The 22179-nt window shown below is 37.7% G+C and overlaps 1 protein-coding gene across 1 annotated transcript; it reads right to left on the bottom strand.

Moving 5' to 3' along the window:
* Positions 1 to 1426: 1426 nt before the first annotated feature.
* On the bottom strand, positions 1427 to 16918 carry LOC124170022. Its single transcript, XM_046548707.1, has 3 exons — positions 16609 to 16918; positions 4102 to 4447; positions 1427 to 1480 (listed from the first exon to the last, which is right to left on the bottom strand). Exons 1-3 carry the CDS (start codon positions 16905 to 16907, stop codon positions 1427 to 1429), a joined length of 699 nt encoding a protein of 232 aa, XP_046404663.1. The 5' UTR covers positions 16908 to 16918.
* Positions 16919 to 22179: the final 5261 nt, after the last annotated feature.

The following is a 22179-nucleotide window of genomic DNA, read 5'->3' as shown; positions in this document are numbered from 1 at the left end:
ACCTTCTCCTTTATTCGTCACATCCACATCCTCCCACATGACTCAAGTCTTTTCTCGGCCTCCTTCCTAAGTTTCTATATTATTTATAATGCGCTACTTAATGATAATTTTTCAAGCAATTTTAATAAATGTTTATTGCTTTATGTATCTCGTTCTCTAAAGCTAAAGTAGCTGACCAATCTTGACGTTTCAAAAGCAGAGTGGGCAGCAGTTTTCAAGGTAGTAAAGTTGAAGAGAGAAGTTCATTTTTAGGACTAAATTCGTCAACTCGCTGTTTTGAAACGGAATATCATCGGAGATTTAAAAAAAATCTGAAGGCATAGAATCACCATGAATATTTTATTGGAAAGAAATAAACATTTCTTCAAAAAGTAGAGTAATAAGTAACTTGCAAATCGAGGGATCTGAGCTCAAATCCAGGTCAGGGCGAATGATTTTTTCTCTCAGTTATTCCGCAAAAATATACAAATAGAGCCCCTTTTAGAATGGACTGCATGATTAATGATCAGATGATCCAGTATGGACTTTTGGCTAGAAAAATAAGTAAAAGGAAATCCAATTGTAGTTATCTTTTTAATAGGAACATCCTCAACCCAATTTAGTGACATTATGCTAAATATCCTCACCAACCTCGGAAGATATATCATACAGGAAGAGGTAAATAGTTATTTCAATTATCATCCGTCTTTCTGCCAAGGTAATGTGCTCTGCGCAAATCGAAATGGACATCATTTTCCCCTAGCAAGCAAACTATAAGAAGGATTGCAAATTCCGCTGAGCGATACTTTACACATATGCGAGTATTATCCAAGATATTTTTCTCGTAGAAGTAAACGCTAAAAGTTTCCTTTTTAGGAAATAATTCAGTTTTTCAGGATAAATTTTCCAACTTTTATATTGCAGGAAATAGGGAAAAGTAGACAGCCATTAATGCTCCCAAAAATGGCTCAGAAGTAACGCTCTTGCATTCAGAAATTGACTTTTCGGCAAAAATTCTTTTTTATAGTTAGATAATTTATCTAGAATTTATTGTTGAATTGAATTTAGAATCTAATACTTCAGAAAAAAGTAATATTTACTTCATCTCAATAGAAGGATATAGTTTTAGGGATAAAGCTTTATGTAATAGCAATGCAAAATAACATATATCTGTATTTCGAGACTTTCGAGAGTCTCGTGGAAGTGGCATCGTCTCGTCTCGAGTCTTGTCTCGAATTCTACCCAATAGTCTCGTCTCGAGTGTCGTCTCAAAAACGAGACGAGAAAGTCTTGAGTCTCGGGGCAACACTAGTGTCGAACCATGGGTTTTAAAGGGAGCTCAAGTGATTGGCATTGTCCAAATACCCGTATTTATAGTTGATTATTTATTTCTCTAATAATACTTTTGCCCGGCTCTGTGTCCAAAGTCGTCCACTGTCTTCTCTCTTCATAGACGGCCATAAGGAGTTGAAGTGTCACAAAGAACTGTCGTGAGCAAAAACTGTTTAAAGAAATGAATAATCAAGTACTGCGAGAAACTAAGAGGGAAAGGGAGGCCTGTCGGAAAAGACAGTGAGAGGACATGGGAAATTTTTTAGAATGGAGTAGAGGTAGGCGCGTTTTATAAATGTCCTTAGGTGGTTAGTAATTGACGAGTTCGATTTGTATTACTGAAATAATTACATTGCTAAATCTCGACCAAAATCCATTTAAAATATCCATGAAAAGTTTGAGTTCGCGGGTATTTGGAAAGGTATACAATTTTGGAATTTATACCAGCAAAATCTAACCATCTGTATTAAAGAACTAATGGCCACCGCCTGCACCTTCAAGATTTTAAGTATGTTCCGCTCATTTCATCTATAGTATCAACGCCTGCCTTAGAGAAATTATACATTGTCATCATTTCTGGCTTCAACAATTTCCCTGACCTGTCATAAATTTTTCAATTAAAATGCATCGACGAACTTAACTTACATTTTTTACGTTTACTTTAATTACATTTTTATTTTTCTTTGGAGCAAAGGAAGCAAGAGTCATGTCTCAAATAAATTCAAAAGAGCTAATCTTTTCCTTTCTATTTTAAAATACAGCTACTGCAAAGGTATCTTCTTTTCATTTTTTCTTGAAGCCCCTAAGAAGATGGTTTTTAGAGCAGGCTGCTTTAGTGCTGGAATACCAATTCCTGCAGCCACATACCATCCTGTACATGTTTATTTTTCTGACTTGACTTATCTAGCGGGCTTACTGGGAATGAACTGATGAAGTGAACATTCTCCTCGAAAATGTACCAGCTGTTCGTCTATCGTGTTGAGGATACCTGTTTGATAACTTTCCCCACAATTTTAAGCTAACAACACAAAAATCTCACGAAAAGGAGCTAATTTGTCCAAATCCCGCCATTGATGCCAGCCATTTATATTATTAAATCGTATACACCGAAGCAAAAACAAAAATCTTTTAAGCTCATTGTAGAATAAAATATATCAATGCCCATGCCATTTGGATATCAGAGATAATGGACATTGTCGTGCCCTGAGTGGACCTTATATAAGCAACCAAGTGAATGATTAATTATTTTAGCCCTCGCCGGTGAGTTTAGCATCGTGTTCTCTCCCAAATGACTGAAACATTCGTGAAATGAATTGATTCTTTGACTCTATTACTGTCCGTAAAATAATGTCGATCATTGACAGCAGAAAGCATTCAATAGGAGACTTTGTACTTCTAGAGGAATCAAGTGATTCCTAAGAGCCTATCATGAGATTGACTGAACGGGATCTTGCATTTAGATGAGGTTTTTTATTCCACAGCGACTTGCCATGCTTACTCAGTAAAATATTGAGGCAGTAATGAAGTAGCTGCGGAGAACGAAGGCAAAAGCTTTCATCTGACGATGGGCTTTGTCATATGCAGAGTCATTTTCAACAATGAAAACACAGTCCCTTTAATTAGCAAATTAGATATTAACATGATAAATAAGGTAAATTGAAAATATGGACCTTCAAAAAAATATATCATATGGTACAAAATAAATGTTGCGTTTTCGCAACTTTGGCCGAATCCGGTATCTATAGGCAGTTACGCAACCCGCGTTACCATACTTTGCCGTCTCGTAGGAATATGTCCTTTTTACTGTCAGATACAACCCTACGCCTTTTTATGCCACATATATAACAGATATCGTCATTGTGTAGTATTATAATTTAAAATTTTACTGACTCTGACCAAATATTACTAAGTAAAAATGTGAACAAATTATTTAAGCGTAAAATACAAAAATTTTAACTAAAGAAATCGCAAATAAGAATTTTTGCATATGGAAGTCATGTACAGAAAATGTAACGTTATTGGGCGCGGGGGTTCACTATGACTCCCAGGACGTTAAAACTGTAAATGATATTGAAAACATCAATTACCTATCATTTCGTTTCCGCCCAACGGACGAGAAAAAAGGCTGTGAACAGAGTTACGAGTCTTTGTGAAAAGACAAATGGGATAAAAAGGGAATGTAGTTTTCTGGCATCGCCGAAATGAAAGCAATAAATCCAAGACCGGAAAAATACAAAGGGAAGGGAAAATAGGGAACCTCCTACAACACAAATGGGCACTTCGTTGTCAAACACGTAGGATTTGGATAAAGTTCTCGCTGGCACATTTCACTATTATAATCCATTCACACTATCTCGCACAAACTTTCTCACTCCACTGGTGCTGAAACTTTGGGTTGATGGAGAGAGATTATGAGGATGGGCGGTGTTACATAAGTTGGAATGGACCGAGACCGATACAATATCGAACAATAAAAAAAGTAGAAGACATACCACTTTAACAGAAGTGATAAACATTCATATGATCTCCTGCGTCAATGTTAAACAAACTCAAAAGACTATGAACATTTTTTTACGTGCGATTAAATTTCAGGCCGATATTTCGGCACCTGGAGTATCTATGGGTTGATAATAATCAGACATCCAAATGTGAAGTAGCCTTAATGACGGATCCAAAAGCAAATTCTTAGGCAATTTTCCCTCTTAAAATTCTAATGAATTGGAAACATTTGCCATGAAATGTAGGAAAACGCAGATGTAGACATGGCGAATGAGGTACCCATATACTTACCTCAAATATTCCAGCTTGAAGATCTTTTGTTTTACTTGTCCTGTGATCGCGGATGGCTCTTTCCAATACGAAGTTATCTGTATTATAAAGGATCATTTCTGAGATCTTGATTTGGGGTTGACTTGACTCCACCTCTTCATCTCTCGGAACGATTAGAGCCACCCGGCTCATATTCTCCATTATAAGGTCTTGTCCCATTTCCTTCAACATGTCTTTTTCTACATTAAACAAGAGACCTTCAATGGACATCAGTCTCTTAAATTCCGCCTCGCCAAGCTGCAGTAATCTGTTTTCAGTCTTTTTCTGGAACATCCCGATGTAATCCCCGAAGGTGATATTGGCGTCCCTGGAAAGAAGTAGTATTTGTTTGATAAACCATTCCTTAGAAATCCACAGGTGCAATATGCTCTTTTAGCGTATCATCTGAAACATTATATTAATAACCTCTGACTTGGGACATATATTGACTGGTATATGTTCCTATCCCTTTCTTTCCTTACCTGTGAATTTATTTGTATGCCTGCGCTTAAGGGGCCGTGTGAATGAGTGAAGTAGTATGTATATTCGGCTTGTGATGTTTTCCCAATTTTTCTGTGTGAATTATTTTATTTCCTTGCTGACAACAATGTTTCGAACAGAAAACTCATTTCAGTAACTGTTTGATTGTCGAGGGGTTGACTTGAAGCATAGTAGAAATGGAAGACGATTTTCTTCTGATACCTTGTGCCTTCGCAATTAACATTGGGAATATTTTTTTTTAATTTTCAAAGCTATGATTTACACGAAATGGTCAATTTCATTGTCTTGTTATGTGTTTAATTATGTCCAATTTCTCCCTTGATCTCTCTCTCATTATAATTTTGAGCTAGCCATGAAGTAATACTTTGCTGTCTTTGAATTCTTCCTTAATATCTTACACTTCTGTGAGTTATCGAAGTATGGATTTTTTCGCTCTTGAATCGTCTAAATTATTTCTCTTCTTAACAATTACACTAACGATAATGACAGGTTCTTTGACCTAATAGCTCAATATCGATACCTTCTTTTTGATGCGAGAGCTCGAAATTCAGAATTATCTCCTGAATCTCTCTCCGCAGTTTTTCTCTATGTTCTGAAAAGAACTATGTTAATAAATCTTATCCGAATTCAAATTTGCCCTCAAGTTTCTCAAAGGAAAACTCTCCATTTTTCCTTCTCTCCTATTCTGTTTCACCAATTCTAGAAATAACCACTGCAGATACAAGTGCCATTTTGACGTTTTGACAAGCAGCAGAGCCTCTCCCAAGCTTTTGTTTTTCCATGTATTTTAAGTAACTGTCTATAATATTCTTCCACCTTTATAGCGGTGTATTAGGTCAAAGAACCTCTATCAATAATGTCAGAGGTTCTTTGACCTAATATCTCAACATCAATGCCTTTTTCCTAGTGTAAATGCTCGAAAATCAGAATTATCTCCTGAATCTCTCTCCGTAGTATTTCTCTGATATCTCCTTTATGATGAAATACAAAAATACCAATTAGTCAACTCATGGAGGAATTATCTTTTCTGGGCATCTTGCTACATGAGAAACCTTTCGGTTACTAAGCTTTGCTTTTCGTACTTCATGCAATTATATAAGTGTGATACTTAAAGAAACACTAAAAGCGTTGTGTAGCCGTTTAGTGCCTTTGTTCACTACCCCCACCAAATCAAAGACTTTGAAGAAGATTGATTTTGATTTTTCAGAGAGATGGAACTTTCCAAATTGTGTGTGCCCCATGAACGGAAAATACGTCAGAACATTCTGCCCAATTCTATCTAATGACCCAGCGGATCTTTGTTTTTTAACTACAAGGAATACTTTTCTATTGTGTTGCTAGCCATGGTTGACGCTAGTTATAAATTTGTTGCCAGACAGGTCTGATCATGTAAAATAAGGGGACATGGGAATATTCTATAAATCAAATACTTCTATCTAGAAAAAATTTCCCGCCAGATTTCCCTTGTGTCATGAGCTTTTGCCCCATGCTATCATTGGAGATGAAGCGTGTAGATTACACAAATACATAATGAAGTCATATAGCAAAGTAACATCTCGGGCGGACAGAGCCAAGATTATATTCAAATACATGTTAACTCTTGCTCGTAGAGTAACGAAAAATGTTTTTCAAGTCAAGTTTTTCTTGTGTTAAATCCACCAATATCGATAACCCCTTAAATATGCAAAACATTGATAATAATAGCATGCTCTCTGCATATTTTATTAGAAATTGTTGTTTAGGAAGCAACGGTGGCCACAAAATGAGTTCGATGCTAAAGTAAAAGCACCAGCAAACATTGTCCTTCGGGATAGTGAATGTGCACGAATGAGTCAGAAGATGAGAAGAAGAATGTGTGCGAGTGAGTAAGTTAAAATGTGCGACTCAGCAGATAGAGCTGTGAGGCGAGAGAGTCTTATTGGGTGAGTCGTGACTCCCTCCCCTCCGCAAACCGCACACGACTCCCTCCGCGTATTGGAGTCATGAGCGGTAGAAGTCGGCTCGACAGTGGAGGCACTGGCCGGGCGAACTGTTGACAGCGTGCGACACCAGGGCTTGGCGAGTGTACACCTGAACTAATGCTATGGTTTCGTAAGATAATTTTGATTGATAAAATTTATTACGTTAAAAATTATTTTCTAACTTGTATAATGTCACTTAGTTGGTGTCTTTGATAACAAATGGGAAATATGAAATATGTGTGCTTCCTCTGTCTCACACATTGACCAATCATGGATTTTTGCAATCGGCCAATGAAATTTTGTCTCCTCTTTTCGAAAGTTTTGATCGTTATGAAAACATCTACTTACTGTGGACCGATTAGATATAGTGCTCTCGCGATGTACGTTTTTAGGCGTTGTTTGTACATAGTTGTTGATTCTTTCTAGTTTGATTCCCTCTACATCAGGTTTTTAAGCCTGCGTGTGGTGTGTGGAGTGGTTGACAACGATATATTTCCGAAAATGTGATCATCTAAAGTAATCACGTACATTAAGCTCATTAATGCTTGTATAGTGTTCTTGATTTTGCTTACGAATCTGTGTGTTTCAACAATCAACAATCTCATATTCAGTGCAGTGAAGTGGCCACTGGTGAAAGAATTTTATTTGTGGTGCTCCTATCCCGCAATCTGTGATGGCACTGAGGAATTATAGTTCACTGTGTGTGTGGGTGCGAGAACTTAGCGTACACAAGTGAGACAGGGAGAGATATTAGTCAGGCTTTCGCCATCCTGTGTTTAGTGTTCATTTACTTACTAATTCAAATCATTGTACTTGGCAGCTGAGTAAATTTTTATGTTAATTTCAATAAAATGAATTGGCATTTGCTTTGCACATTTTGTGATTTTATTTCAATGATATACTGCATAGTATCCTTACAGCATGCAACACGCAAAGCAAGATGAAAAGTGGAATGGGGACTGGAGGGGAAGTGAAAGGGGAGGGGAAACGGTTGGGGTGTGGGGCTAGTTTACGGCAAACTTCCGCCGAATGCGTTGCAGTCGCCCCAGCCGCGTCGTCCGCTACGCTATCTACACTTTTAACATTGAATGTCATAACTATGGTCGGCTCCATGCGCACGCGACTCCTTCCACAAATATTTTCCGTGTGAGGCTCATCGCACGTTTGGCGGGTCAAAGGGAGCACATGGCACTTTTCGCGGGTAGCCCACTGCTGAACTTTTCACGCCGCCTGAAAGGTTCTCCTGATTCATTTTCGGAGTATTACTCTAAAGAAACACATATGACCCTCATCGCAATTCTCCCTCCTGCATGTATGTGCGTCGTGAAAGAAAAAGGGTTGGAGGTTCTCATGTAAAACCTTCGGCAACGGCAAATTTATGAAAATAATACGTGACAAAAATGAAAATGTGTCCTAACTCAAACATCAGAGATTAATCGAGGAAATTAATTATGAATTGTTAACATGATCATGTAGTTTCGGAGAGAATATCTTGTTACAACAGAATTTTTTACATTGTCGTCATCTATAAGCACAGGTGAGCTAGAATCGTAAAAAGCTGGCCAAAACCTCAAAACGATTTTTTTTGAGCTACGATGTTGAAATTTTGCATACATACTTTCATGTGAATTGTGCAATACTTTCCAGATTATGTCTCTACTGTGCTTTCAGGTGAACAATATTTTTGAGGCGAGAGGTGAACAAATTTGGCAAAAAATAACCACCCTCGATTTTTTCTGAAAATTGCCAAATTTATCCTCGTGCGGTAGTTTCATGAATCGCTTTATTGACACAGCTGATTAGCCATCACAATAGGAACTTCTTTATATACTATTTGCAGGGTTTTAAAATATTTTTTCAACTATTAATCATAGATATATAACAAAATGGCAACCCCTTTTTTCGGCCTTTTCGATATAAACGTAGAGAAAAGTAGACTCTTCCGCCATGCAACTTATACCATGTCGTTTAACGAAGATTCTAAATTGCGAATCTAAAGTAGATTCTTGCAGCAATAAGCAACCCCGATTTTATATCGTTGTTTGTAGCGTGCCGTCGACTTGGCTTCTGGGTGGCGGCAGCGGAGAGCACGGCGACGCGGCAAGCGTGTGGACGCAATATGGCCAAATTCATTTTCATATCTGGATTATCGTTATAAGAGTAGTAGAAAATAGTCACCGGATTAAAATTAATGAAAAAATAGTAAAATTAATGAACAACGCTGAGAATTTCTCTTATTGTCGAATCGCGGGGCACAGCAAGAGGTATACTGAAGACCTTTTCAAATGGCGTATAGTGTGTAATTACCGAATTTGGCGTTAAAAGTAGTCCCCGAAAAAATCCTCATTTGTGGCCATTCTTGATATTTTCTATTGAATCGTTGTTGAAATTTTCTCAGGTCCTTAGGGCGTGCCTCAATAGCTTCTTCCGACAGTTATCCCAAAGGAAGAATGGACTCTTTAGCAATAACAGCTCCGTGAATGAGAATATTACGTACCGTCGGTGGCATATAATACATATTGTTTTGCTGTCTCACTGCAGTATCTTTTAAATTATTTAAATTTAAATGGAGGGCCACTAGAAATATCCTTCAATATAATGGCGAACCTCATAATAAGGTTAGCATTGATTGCTGCAATATAAATCGCCACCATGATGAGGAAATTACAAAGAAAATGACAAATTTAGTTAGGAAACGATGCTATGAATCAGCACCGTAGAAGGCAATGAATTGTGTCTGTTATTGCACAGCAAGTGGTATACTGAAAAATGTCCTTCTTTGTGTGTGTTCCTTGTTATACTAAGGAAAACGGACTTATATAGTGAACTAAACGTAGGGAAATGTGCTACTTTGGTTGAAAAACAAACTCTCTAGGCATGAGTCGTCAGCTGTGTGCCACAAATCCCCAATGCCTATTGAAAGCACAGCCGAAAAGGGCGGTTTTATGGCACTATTGAAGTTTGGAGCCCTTTGACCTCGTTTTTAATAATAATAATGTCATGTCTTTATTCGGGCGATGTTGAGACTAAGAAGTCCCCTTTTCCACCTAACCCCTTGATAGCATAAATGCAAACGTATTTAAAAAAGGTAAATAAACGTTAACAACAAAAAAGATATTAAAACACTATTTGTGAAATGTTAAAAAAGATAAAAAAAGTATATGTGAAAATTTTGCGTAAAAAAGATTTCTGTTTGAGGGAGAAAACATGAGAATAAGGGTGTAATATCCTTCAGCGAAAAAACCCACTGCAGGAAAACGCCCACACAAGAAGGGGGCGTTTAAAACCTGCGTGAAGTGGAAAGTGCTCTGTGTAGCCTTCTCTTACAAGATACCAATGATGATGAGTTTCTAGTTAAAAGGTTAAAATTATTCCATTCCCTACATGCAGTAACGGTAAATGATTTGCTGTAAATGACAGTGCGGTGATCATGTTAAACAAGATTGTGATTCCCTCTCGTGTTTTTCAATAGGACAGTATCAAGACTCCTGAACTCGCATGATACGTAAGGCGGTGTGTTTGTGTTTAGAATTTGATGTAGGATACAAATATTATGCAGCCGGCGTCGAGAATCCAGTCTCAGCCATGACAGTTTGTTGATTGATATAATCGTTTACATGGTCCGATAATTGTTACTTAAATATGAATCTGTTCATGGAACGTTGAAGCTTAAGACTAAGTTCTTGAGAAAGATCCTGGTAGGCAATGTCAGAATAGTCAAATGATGGTAATATTAATGTAGATATTGTTTGCGCTTGAAGAAATGTAGGGATGACATATTTATATTTTAACAGAGGATAAAGTGATTGATGAACAGATTTAGTGATTTTATTTACATGCGATGCCCAAGAGAGATTTTGACCATTAATTAATCCTAAGTTTCTGACTGAATCGCATAAAGAAATCGGCGGCACGTAAATTTTGCAGTTCATCCCTCAGCTTTCTCGCTATAATTCTTGAGTTACTAAATAGTATTGCTTGGGATTTATGCATACGAAGATATTATTGCACCATTCTTGGAGGTATGCTAAGTCGCCTTTGATAGACATCAAGCTATTGCTTAAATTATTGACTGTGGAATGCAAATAGATTTGTAGAATGTCTGCATAGATGTGATACTTGCAATTTAGTCCTGACGAGCAAACATCAAGTGATAATAAAAGTGAACCGACATGGTGGCAGTGGTGGGTACTATGTCCGTGCCGAAAACCAAATTGATAATCATTGAGTATTTTATATTGCTTGAGAAAGGTATTGATTTGTTCATTAACAAGTTTTTCTGGAGCCTTAGAAATGATTGAAAGAAAAGATATTGTGCGAAAACTTCATTGATCTAGAGTGTCTCCCTTTTTTGGTATAGATTTAACTAGTGCAGATTTCCATTGAATGGGAAAACGATCTTGTGATAGTGACGAGTTGAAAATGTTGGTGAGGTATGGTGGAATCAATGATATAATGAAATCAAGGGGAATATCATCCGAGACTTGAGCTATATACTTGATGCTTTTAAACGCAGAGTATACTTGCATATGAGTCACAGGCTTCCAATATGTGTCGAAACCGGGTCGGTAATTATGTAAATAAAATTGTGTGGAATTTTACCATTTTAGTTTATTCTCATGCATATAAAACATTTCCACCAGATATCGCCGGACTCCGTGAATTATGTTATGAAATTGATTGTTTAGTTTCCGCATTCAACCAACGTGCATTCTGTGTGGAGATACGAATCAATTTCTCCGGGGCAAAATTTATCCAAAAGGTACGTTAGAAGATTATTTAAAATTACATCTTTGCTTTCAACTTTTTCAATAAATTTAATAGAGGACAATGGAAGTGTACATGCTTCACAAAGTAAATCATCGTTATTTATCTCTTTAAAGTTGCGACTTCAATGAAAACTGTTGCCTCAATGAGCAAGATAGTTATTCACAAAATTAAGACATTTTTCATCGGCATAGTTGACGGTCTATCACATCTTTAAGTGAGCATATTAGAATCAGCTGATACGGGCTAAATAATAATAGGTGACGCAACAGCACTTTCCGCACGATTCAGTAACGTTAGATTCACTTGCTCACCATTGCTCCATCCATATTTTAATTCACCAATTCACCTTCCTCTGCTTTTTTCCACATTTTAGGCGGAAAATTGAGATTATTCCATCATAATACATGAGAGCACAGCTGTAACTTCGTTAACTAATTATACGCTTTCCTACACAATAAAAAATAAAATTTAGGGAATCATAAAATATAAAGGTGTCATAAACAACAAAAAATCAAGTCCATTCAGTCAATCTATAGCAAACTTCCCCATTATATCTATATACTAGGGATGAGTCGATTCCACTTCTTTTCGATTCCGATTCCAATTCCGATTCCTTCAAATCGATTCCCGATTCTCGATTCCGATTCCATCGATTCTTGTTCCTTCTAACAGGTGGGATTTTGATTTATCTGTAGTATTGCTGTCATTAAAATTTAAGAATTGAATGGAATAAAATAACTAGGGCTGGACGGACCCAGGATTTTTGGAGCCTGATCTTTCGAATCGGACTTTTTCGACTCCAAATGCATTTTCAAATTCCTGCCATTAAACAAAGTCATTATTCAAGTTTATTCTGGGAACACACAATTAATGGAATGCTTTTTAGATTTTCATCCACATTTTAATATTTTTATAAATTAAAAATCTTTTTTATAGGCTTTCATGTTGTTTTTTTAAAAACATCTTTACATGCTCTGGATCTAAACTGTTATGCTTGGGTTTAGAAATGAAAATAGGAAAAATCTTAGGATGAACCACTGACCAGTGCCTTAGCAAGAGGACCCCCCAAAATATAAAAGCACAATTGCTTTCCTTCACAAAAGGAAACAAAATATTTAAAAATGATGAATTTACAAAAATGAAAAATGAAAAAAAATGAATCTTTGAAAACTGAAGTTTTTTCTATAATGAAAAGTGTTAAAATTAGTTTTCAAACCCTCTCCTTTGTACTCTGTTGTTTAAAAATTTTCCCCACTGGTTTTGGACTGCACCCCTTAACAAAATTCCTGGCTACCCCCCTGCCATCGACTGAATTCAACTTTTCCTCACGCACGTTTCCCCCAAAATTTATTTTCTCATTGTGTACCTACTTGTTTTTTACCCGAAAATGCTTCAGTATGGTGAGGTGGATTTAGCACATACTCGCGATAATTTATGCCACAGTGCACGCACATGGCATTCATTGGTTCTCCTTATCTCAATGGAAATGTTTATACACAATGAAAGACATTTTTATCGGTGTATCATTAAATTAAATTGCAACTGCGCAATCAGCAACACAATTAACAGTATTTAAAACGGCATTGACGTCATGTGCGACGGGGTGCTCGACCGCTCAGCATGAGGAAGGGGTGGGCACGAGAAGCGCGTAAAGGAGAGGTGGAGAGGAAGGAGTAGTTGCGTAGCCAGGAATTTCGTTCGGGGGAGAGGGGGGGGGAGACAGGGGGGAATATTTTAGAAAAAAACCAGGCACTAAATAATAGGTTTTAAACTAATTTTAAAACTTTTTATATTCGAAAAAAAAAACTTATTTTGTTATAGAAAAAATTTGCACATTCCTGGTTTTTCAACATTTTGTTTTCTTTTGTGAAGGATAATAATTGTGTTTTTTATATTTCAGGGAGGGGGAGGGTCCGGACGGATACGACACTGGGAAGGAGCGCGCGCTCCATCCGTATTTCAAACAATGAGGCTACAAATGAGGGAGTCAAGGACGAAAAAGTCAGATCTTGCTTCAGTGACGTCGTTACCTTCAAAGCGAAGTCGGGCGCGCTATGTGATGTATGTAGTTGACGTTTCCAATCCGCCTCTAATTGTTTGAGGGGTTAATGCTGCGCTTGTTTCTTTGAAAATTGTGCTGTTTGGACAATGTTGCATATCAGTAAAGTCTAATTGTAGAATTGTGGATAGAAAACTGAGTGGCAATCAATAACAGCTGAAAAATAAACAGAACTATCGTCAGGAATGCGTCTCATTTGGTCTAATTATTTTTTAAATCTCTTGCATTTCATTTAATTGTCGAAGCTATCGAGATATCTTCGGGCCCAGAAAGTTACTCTCCTAGCATTTGTCGTCTAGAAACGGATAACTGAAGCAGGTACGCCAAAAAAGGTCAGTTGGTGAGACGAGGTAGAGATAAAACAAGCTTCAGTTGTTTTCTTGTGATTTGATATTTTCCTTAGAATACAATGATTTATGGTCCGTGTGATTTCGGAAACAAAAAAAAACAAAAGAGGTACGAGCTGATGGACGGCTGAGGGTGGTTTTCTGAAATCTGCAACGTAGTTACTTTTGACGTGGTTATTTGGTGATTATCCTTCGACGCTGAGATTCCCCCAATGATTGTTCAATCTCTTGGGAAGAGTCACACTATGTGCCAGTCGTATTTTTCCTTTTTTCATTTTCTGGCTGAAAATCCTGGCCACGGCTGAAATTCTACTCGTACTCTCTGCGAGAGCTTTCAAAAAAAACGGTTCATGAATAGGACAAGAATCGCATGCGACGGCGCATTCGAAGAGAAAATCGGAGCTCTTTCCACCATTATGGGGCGTTGCATTCACTGAAGCTATTATTTAAAATTTCGGATCAAGATCCGATGTCTTCCGCGACTTTGGATCCGATGCATCCGATGAAGGGCAATATCCGCGGATATTTGGATCTGAGGTATCCGATCCGACCATCCCTAAAAATAACAATAGCCGCGGTGGCTAAACAATAATGTAGCGTTCATCGCGTCCATACATACCAGAGCAGCCTGGTCGGTGCGCGGTGGCGGCCGAACGCAACCTGTCGAGTCCTCCGGGAGGCCGCGGTGGCTTATGCCAAGCAAGTATCAACTTTCTCAAGGGTTGCATTGATAAAAATGGGCTATATAATCGCGAATGTGTCTAATTTTTTTTATTATTAACGCCGACGCGTGTTAGTCTAAAAAAGTTACTTATATAAAAAAAACCGCTCTCAGCGCGTATTTATAAGAAACTTTTTTTCACAGGAAAACTCGCTCTCTGTACGTTTTTATTTTCATCAGACTTCAAATAACATTCGAAAATAAAAACATATCTATCGATACATCATACTTTAAAATTGGTGGTCCAGATGAATTCTTCGAATGTGATTCATAATTGCAATAATTTGATTCGCCGTGACCAGCGGTTAATAGAAGAACGAAAAATGCATGCAATGCTTCCCGATCCCGTGGTTTCCAATTTTTTTTCTATGAGAGTTGCTCATAAGCACGAGGCATTTCAGGGTTAGTCGGTTTGTCGCTCTTGCCGACATTTTCATGTTTCCGAGGCCGCTTAGGTATGTTCATCACAGCACCCCCGTGCGGGGCGTATCCTCCGCGCGGGCAAGGCTGACACCGCGGTCGCTTAGGTGTGAGGCAGCCTTTATGCCCTAAACTTATAGCACTTATAGTCTATGTTCATAACATATATCTTCCTGGAATCGATGGAATCGGAATCGACTTTAGGCGATCGATTCTCGATTCCGATTCCGTGCCCGAGAATCGGTGGAATCGAGAATCGACATTTGGAATCGACTCATCCCTACTATATACCTTACTTTTTCAGTTCATCAAATGATTTTATGAACAGGATCCACCACTTTTTGGTTCAACAAAAAGCTGATCTTGTATGTCATCTTCCTAGATTTGAAAGTAGCATTTGACCGGGTATGAACCCAGGGTTTAATCTTCAAGCTTTCTCACCATAGCATTCCTGCCAACAGGGTGCTATCCGAAAGTAATGCAATTTTTTTTAGACATTATATGTTTTGTTTACACAATCACTATATATTCTTCAAAGTAATGCCCCTGTTGTACTGAATTGTTGAGGTCTTTACTTTGTAGAATTCCATTATATGCTTGGAAGAAAATTACTTTGCTCTTCTACAAAACACACTTTATTGCCAACCAGTTTTGCTACACTGTACCATTTTCAAGACTATGGTACAGTGTACCGAAACTAGTCGGCAATATAGTGTGTGTTTTGTAGAAGAGCAAAGTAATTTTCTTCCAACCATATAATGCCCTTGTGTTTCCACATATTTTTCCAATGATTCTGCCATTACCGGTTCATGTCCCGGAGGGCTTCTTCGGGGACTTCTCGCAAGGTCCTTGTCGCAAATAAATGTATCTAATGATGATATGTATGGATAAAACCTAGGTTTATTTCAGGGGTGCCTTAATCCGAGGTAACTAAAAGAAGTGTACTGGGGCAACTTCACGACAATTGGCGATTGGGACAGCATTTAACCCTTGTGTTTTGTTGTTTTTAAATATTTATTTCGCAAAATTACTGGATAAAAAATGCATGACCTCGATCCCTTACCGCTTAGAGGGGTAATATAAGACGAGGGGTCCGAGTACCTGCTCCCGGATTTCTAGGGTAAAGCCCAAGCCCCGCTGTGTTGGGTCCTGAAACAAAGACATTGCACACCCGCGGCCGTCATAAAAGATGGAGAGCTAGGATACGTATGTATTTAGCATTCGTTCACCTGCGTAGGAAAAATCTCTGACGAAAATTTGCGGTTTCCGTCAACCGGGTCAAGAACCATCCACAGGTATATTTACATCTTTAGTAGGGAAAAGGTTAAAATTAAACACGTGAAAGGCGTTCTCACGGTGGAAAAAACGCTTTCGTAGATTTCGAAGATATCGGATTCTTTTCCAACGCATGTAGAAGGACTGGTTGTGCATGTGGGATGCAGGAACAAGGTATATTTTGGACGACGGTTAAGGAGGGAGAGAAGGGGTGATGGGAGAGGGGGTTCAAAGGATACATTCAACCCGGGAGCTCTACAAACATTTAGGGTCAAAATTCTGGCTAATTCAAGGTTGTGGAGGTAAGGGCGGATTCAGAGGGAGGAGAGATGCAAAAACCGAAAACTTAAAACAAGCATTGGAAAGTATGAAATAGTAACTAAATCAGTGTACACCTGTACACGAAACAAAACCTACTAATGAGTGGATACTTACTGAAATTGTGTGGCACGTTCAGCACCTTCTTCACTCTCGCTCGCCTGAGTGTAGTCTTTAATGAACTTGTCCAGCGACAACCTCAGACGGAGCAATGAGCGATTAAGGGAAACAAGTTCGTTTATTTCCGAAATGATTTCCAAGTCAACCGTATCTGCAAACTTCTCTTCATCCAAGTATTCAATGTGAAATATTGAACACGTCTCGTCACCATCATTTGCATCCATTACACTTGGTTCGGTTCCAAGCCCGAGTAGGCTTGAAGTTGTTCTCAGAGCTTCCATTATGATGGATTCCATATTTACATCTGCAGAATCATCTAGGAAGGGAAACGAAAAATTAGTTTTGTATCATGATAATTCAATTTATAGTTTGGTCTGGATACAGGGTCGTGACTCATGAAAATTGTTTCGGGATTCATTTGCCCATTATTTTTATTTCAAATACTTATTTATATTAACCAGAATAAATCTTTTTTTACAAAATCACGCATCTACACAAGTATACAATTAATTTAAAGGGATAAATTTTTTAAATTATATTGATAATTTTATGACTACATGCGTGATACAAATCAAATGAAATTTATATAATCGCCATAGTAACATCAATACATCAGCACCAAAAATTACCATGCTATGTTCCATAATAATAACATGAAACGTTAATCGGAAATTCTCGTTAAAATCACATTCTATTCGTATCTTAAATGAATATTAAGTGCGCATCATTAATGCACCCTTAATGTGAATTTTATGCATGCCTTCTAGGCATTACTACTTCATTTTAGTGCATAAATAAGCATTTTCAAGTCCTAACATGAAAAAACCAGTGAAATGTTTTTTTTCAGGAAAAAATTGTTGTCTTTTGTGCAGAAATATTTAAACACGTTTTTCAGGAATTTTTCTTCTTACATGAATATCCTGTTTCCTTAAAAAGCGTTTTTTGGTGTTTTTGTTGCGTTTTTGAATGCGTGGTTAGGGCTGGCTAGCTCTAACCCAAACAATGACGCATCGCCTTTTGCACTTCCAGCCACGAGGAGCTATAAGCGTCCATTTTTCGGTTCATTCGCCCTGAGTTCGTACGGGCTGTGTTTGACTTGTGCCTTTTATGCCCTGCGCTTTGATTCAAATCCCACCATTTTATGAAATAAATTTGCGATACAAGTGTAACAATCGGAAAGAATTCCATCAAAACAGAAATAAAAGCGTATCGTGGACCCGGTTGAAGCATGTTCACAAAATGTAAAATTTTCGGTTATTACAACGTCGGTTTGTTGAGACGAACACGACAGATTCGCATGCCTCTAGCATCTCCAGGCCGAATATTTACCGCGGTATTATTTATTCTCCGACCTGAAGAGGCTTGTATAAGTGCCGGCCAAACTGTCGTTTTTGCCACAACAAACCTACGCTGTGATATCAGGAAAAAAGTATTTCCTCGCATCCTGCGGATATCTCCGTTCTCACATGTACGTGAGGTCTATAGCTGTATTTTGGATTTAACGTACTTCTTCCCTTCTCTAGGATTTTTTTGTTTTATGTGCAGTTAGAACGCAAATAAAAACGTTATAAAATAGTATTTATCGGGGCATGAAAAACCGATTTTAGCACTGAAGAAAATATTTTTGAGACTGCATAGAAACGTTGTAGATACCGGGGAAAGACTAATGCAGTGTCGAGGAAAAAACGATAATCGACAGAATTATGTACTGTTTCAGCATGCTTTTCGCCGTTTTTGAAACGCTTTTAAGAAACGGGATAAAATGCTGCAAAGCATTTTTGTTATGTCTGAGATTATGAATCTGCTAGCGTATGGGTAAATATAATCATCATTAGAAGTCAAAACGTTATGAGATTGCTTTTTACGCAATTTTCTATTCCTATCTGACAGCCATTTCATAGAGAAGTAGTTCTTCTCTATTGTGTCACACGCAAAATTTATCCTTTTTGTAAGTGTATATTACTTGCACTGTTCTGTGCAATTTTGGTATCTTCTGCATTGCACCTTTAGCATCAAAAGAGAAGTAAGACAAGGAGATGAGTAGCCCCCGCTTTGTGCGGTCAAATTTGTTAGCCAGTTACACCACCAAGCCATTTGCCCAGAGCAAACTTCGGGTTAGGTTTTCACCGAACAAGGCGTTTAATTCACAAGTCCACAGTTCAGCACATGTAGGGAAGGTGGTGGTTATTAAGCCACTTTTGGGGAGAAAACCCCTACTTTTTTGCCCCATTCAGTGACAACGAATTTCAAAACACTGCATGAAATAAGAGAATTGTTTACATTAAGACATAAAATGAGGAAAGTGTCAAATATTTGGACTGGAAATCGAAGGTATTTATAAAAAATGAAAATGAAAGGTTGGCATGAGACAGGAATGTTAATTATAAATAATAGAAAGAAAAGTCGACATATCTCTTTCTCTCTAATGACTGCTATTTGATTGGAAAATTGCAGAGTTATATTTGTTTAGTGCGTTAAAAAAATGAGCATATAATTTCCAAAAGTACCCATACTAAGTAAGTGATTGATTAGGCGAAGACCGTTAGATACATCTCCAGTTGGTGATAGTCAGAAAATTGTCACATGGAATTGTTGCCCTAGGTTTAACCTTGTTATCAAATGAACTTGATTATTGCAGCTTTTTATCACGGCCAGAGTTTAAATTGGTCAGATCAGATTGACGAGCTATAAAGAAAGTAGAATGAGTAATATTTTATTTGTATTTACCTCCATTACGGGATATCACTCGGCTGCTCACAATGTCTGCCCATTCCTGCTGCTCCGACAGCATCTCGCTCAGAGCCAAATGCAGCCACTGAAGAGACAAGAGCACAGTTGCAACTCAAAACACTGATGGTGAAATGAAGCAGGCAGACTACATTGAAATTTAGTCGATTTCAAGAACTTTCATAAAGTTTCTGAATTGAAGTTAACAATGAAATTGGTTTTTTAAATTTCAATGAAAACCACATTGTAGCACTAATTGTATTACACAATGGTTATTTGAAGGATCCCTAAGAATCTGGTAAGGATTTAAAGAAACACTGTAGGCAGCAAATGATTGTGTATGCATTTATGAAAATGCAAGCCAAGGGTGAAATTTTCCATGAAAAAAATCAATCTCGTATTTTCCCGATAAATAAACTTCGTGTGTTTATACTCTCTAAGACAATACTGCAGTGAAATTTTTTATGGATGGAAAAAATACACTCCTTTTGTGTTCCCGTTGATAGCTGTATTTTTTCGGGAGAGATACGTACGAATACAGAATTACTACAGAGCAGCCCCATACGGGCTGATACTCGAAGCAAAAATGGAGTACGGTATTTTTTTTATTGACTTACAAGTATCACAGTAATCGATTTTTTGACTTAGCCTGGATTCAAACCCAAATCATCCGATTTCCGGCATCATCCAACTAGTTACATCACAAAGCCATCTTCATCGATAGCGAATCTTAGGCTGAGTTTACTGAACAAAGTGTTGATGTCTCATGTCCACAAACACACGTAACGAAATCGTTGCTCAGTTAGCCACTCTGGGATTGAAAAGCCCTACTTTTTTGCTTTTCGACAATGAACGTCTTTCAAAGCACCACATGAAACAAGCAATGTTTTAATTCTCTATGCGCGCGAGTGTATATTTACATCAAGGATAACACGAAAAGTTATATTGCTTATCTGGGATTTAAACCTAGAAATCCTAATTACAAATCGCTTTTGCGACCTATTATACCAACGAGCCATCATACCGAATCATAAATTGCGGACTGGGCTTCCAAAACAAAGCATTAGCGAGCAAAGCATCTCCTGAAAAGGGAGAAACAGCAAAGTATCAAATTATCTGCGCAACTCCGGTTACGGGAAATATTGGGTTTACTTGAGAGAGGCGATAAAATGAGATTCCATGCTGATGGCCGATGTGCTTACTGCCCATCTTAAAAAATAGGAAAACAAAGACAGTATGCAATACGTGTAAAAACCTCATTTGCCGGGAGCACTGTGTTTTCAAGTGCATATCATGTTTCCAAAATGCTGACGGAGTGAATGACTGATTGCGAGTTGTAACTAGCAATGTTGTTCTTGTAATCAGAAAATTTTCTTTTATGTTCTCCCTGTTGATATCTTAAAATGCATATGAACCTTCTGTTAAACAGTTTTTCGACAGAACCTGTCTAATAAATGGTTTCTATAGTGCTTATTAGTGTTTATTTCTCCGTATGCAACCAGTCGGTTTTTTCCCCGCCCCGCGTGCTACCGCGTCACAATAAAAGCGCGTGCAACCGTGGGTTAATTCAGTTTTCTGTTCGTCCGAAAGCCCTTCAAAACAATACGTTTCCCCATGTAACGACCCGAAGCTTTACAACTGGCAACACGGCGAAATTCATTAGCTTGGGGTGCTCATGGCAACGCCTAGTGGCACTATCTTTAACCTCCTATATAATGATTCTCCATGGCTGCACCGAAACAGCATATTTCTTCAGTAATTAGTAATTATAGAAATTGTGAGAATCATTTGCATGGAAGCCACCTCTGCTTCTCAAAGAAATATAGTTTCCATTACTCCGTTGGTTGTCTATGACGAAATTATTTCGTGTGTGCTTAAATATATATGCACTCGACGGGAAATTTTTCCTTTTTAATTGCAAATAGATCATTCTGCTTCAATTTAAGTTAGATTTAATGACGATTTCGTGTGCATTTACTGCACATTCGCCCTTTCCACTCTTCCTTTCTACCTTGTGCATTAAAAGCCAACTACTGCAATGGAAAGTTTCCTCGACGCTGACCTAATGAAATGTCATATACTACAATAAAACGCAATATTTACTCAAATTTGTATTCCGGAAAAAATACTACTATATATATATGGTATAACTCACATAAAGCAGAAATAAGCACAATTGACGCGAGGAGGTACCGCCAGTTTGATAAATAGAAACACGCATAGTAAATAATAAACACGGATAACTTAGCAACTCTTACTACTAAACAAAGAAACCGGAGGTAAGTTCGTAGTGAATGAAAACTAGCAAATATTTTGAACTATAATTAATGGAACCAGGATAAGTAGAAAATAAACAACGCAATGTGTGACACCTTCCCCAAGACTTTAAACTGTACGTTAATTCCAAAATATCGGGATTTTATCCACCATTTACCACTGGGTGAACCACTTTAGAAATTTCCTAAAATTAAGAAATGCGGGTAAAGGAAGCCTAAACTCTTGCCCAATTTCTAATTTTAAAAAGCCGCATTAGCAAAAAATCATATATAGCAATGGCAGCGAAATAACGGTGGAATAAATCTATAAATAAGTAAAAAAGAGAAAACGAGCTGAAAATATTAAAATAAACAGTGTCGATCCTTCAATTTTCACCTCCGCAGCACCAAAGAGAGGCCACCGCAGTCACATATATTACATTCAATGATAAGCATTATAGAAAGTAAGGGTGAAAACCGGTGCAAGTGTGCAGTAAAGGCACACGAAATAATCATTACATCCTACATAAATAGGAGCAGAGAGATAAATTTACAGTTGTAAAATAATTTACCTCTTTGAGTGTAT

The sequence above is a fragment of the Ischnura elegans genome, chromosome 13, assembly GCF_921293095.1.
Source record: "Ischnura elegans chromosome 13, ioIscEleg1.1, whole genome shotgun sequence".
In the NCBI taxonomy this organism is placed as follows: domain Eukaryota; kingdom Metazoa; phylum Arthropoda; class Insecta; order Odonata; family Coenagrionidae; genus Ischnura; species Ischnura elegans.
This window is presented reverse-complemented; position numbering and strand designations above follow the sequence as displayed.

What these genes read in the sequence shown, in the direction of transcription:
- LOC124170022 (XM_046548707.1), bottom strand. Translation starts at nt 16,907, where the DNA reads ATGGAATCCATCATAATGGAAGCTCTGAGAACAACTTCAAGCCTACTC. An exon ending in GAACGTGCCACACAATTTCA is followed by an intron (nt 4,448 to 16,608) that starts GTAAGTATCCAC and finishes ACTTCTTTCCAG; the next exon opens with GGACGCCAATATCACCTTCG. An exon ending in TTCAAGCTGGAATATTTGAG is followed by an intron (nt 1,481 to 4,101) that starts GTAAGTATATGG and finishes TTCTTTAAACAG; the next exon opens with TTTTTGCTCACGACAGTTCT.